The sequence below is a fragment of the Amphimedon queenslandica genome, unplaced genomic scaffold (assembly GCF_000090795.2).
Source record: "Amphimedon queenslandica unplaced genomic scaffold, v1.1 AMPQUscaffold_4696_Cont23326, whole genome shotgun sequence".
NCBI classification, from domain to species: domain Eukaryota; kingdom Metazoa; phylum Porifera; class Demospongiae; order Haplosclerida; family Niphatidae; genus Amphimedon; species Amphimedon queenslandica.
Window position 1 is genome coordinate 545 of NW_003554993.1, and position 1019 is coordinate 1563.

Consider the following 1019-nt stretch of genomic DNA (forward strand, 5'->3'; position numbering starts at 1 on the left):
CATACAGTCTACAGAGATACCTAGTCCTCCTCCATTCCCTACTCTACCATTAGACTCCTTTACATCTTGTTGGCACTGATACAAGGGATCAAGCAGTCTTGCAAGCCAGACCCTTGTGTACTAGGACATTAATGTCATCATCATAGCTTGCCCCTTTTAGCCAACTCAAGTGGTCAATAGAAGCCTTAAGTCATTGACAAAGACGATGATAAAATTATTTTTGAATACTCTTAAAACTTGGTCATTGAATAATAAGAAAAGATAATTATATCTAAAACAAACTTTAAAATTTTTTTTATAATAATTATTTCATAACTGAATGTATTGCATTAGCCAAATAGCCAATTTCACTAGTTCTCAAAGCTACTACTGGGACACGACCTGTCTTACTCATGTAGATGGCATAATCTTTTTCTAGCATTGCAACCTAAACAGAGTATAAAGTTAACACTGACATGCTTTCAATGCAATAAAGTATTATAAATTATTAAAAAAAATAATATGGTATAGCTCCAAATTTTCTTCGGTCAAAATTTTCCTCAAACTCATCATGTATTTTTATTTGAAAAATTTTTAATTGACAAAATTTTTGTTCTGCAGAAATTGTGGATCAATAACAAAGATGATAAAAATTTGAAAAAAATTAATTTTTAACAAAAAATCAAGATTTTGACAAAATTTTTGATCGACAAAAATTTGGAGCTATGCAGCTTTATAAATGTAGATATTACAATTATATACTTTTAAACATCTAGATTATTATACTTATAGATATGTGACCTGTTCTTCAGAGAGGCCAGTGAAACAAAACCATCCTTTCTGTCTTAGAATATGAGACCAATCTCTCTTAGATCCTATACATACAAGGACATTATCATCACAAGGTTATCATGCATTATGTACTGATTACCAGTTTTAACTAATGCATCATGAAAGGCAACCCTCTTTGACTGTATGTCTTCAAAGACAACATTAAACTCCTTTAACCTATAATAGTGCATTTCACGTAGTATATACCA

The 1019-nt window shown here is 30.6% G+C and overlaps 1 protein-coding gene across 1 annotated transcript; it reads right to left on the reverse strand.

Annotated features, from left to right (window-relative positions):
- Positions 1-214: 214 nt before the first annotated feature.
- LOC109592579 (aspartate aminotransferase, mitochondrial-like) lies at positions 215-1001 on the reverse strand. The gene is made up of 3 exons (XM_020007999.1): positions 911-1001; positions 781-854; positions 215-427 (listed from the first exon to the last, which is right to left on the reverse strand). Exons 1-3 carry the CDS (start codon positions 999-1001, stop codon positions 305-307), a joined length of 288 nt encoding a protein of 95 aa, XP_019863558.1. The 3' UTR covers positions 215-304.
- Positions 1002-1019: the final 18 nt, after the last annotated feature.

What these genes read in the sequence shown, in the direction of transcription:
- LOC109592579 (XM_020007999.1), bottom strand. Translation starts at nt 1,001, where the DNA reads ATGCACTATTATAGGTTAAAGGAGTTTAATGTTGTCTTTGAAGACATA. An exon ending in TGATGCATTAGTTAAAACTG is followed by an intron (nt 855 to 910) that starts GTAATCAGTACA and finishes TTGTATGTATAG; the next exon opens with GATCTAAGAGAGATTGGTCT. An exon ending in CTGGCCTCTCTGAAGAACAG is followed by an intron (nt 428 to 780) that starts GTCACATATCTA and finishes TACTCTGTTTAG; the next exon opens with GTTGCAATGCTAGAAAAAGA.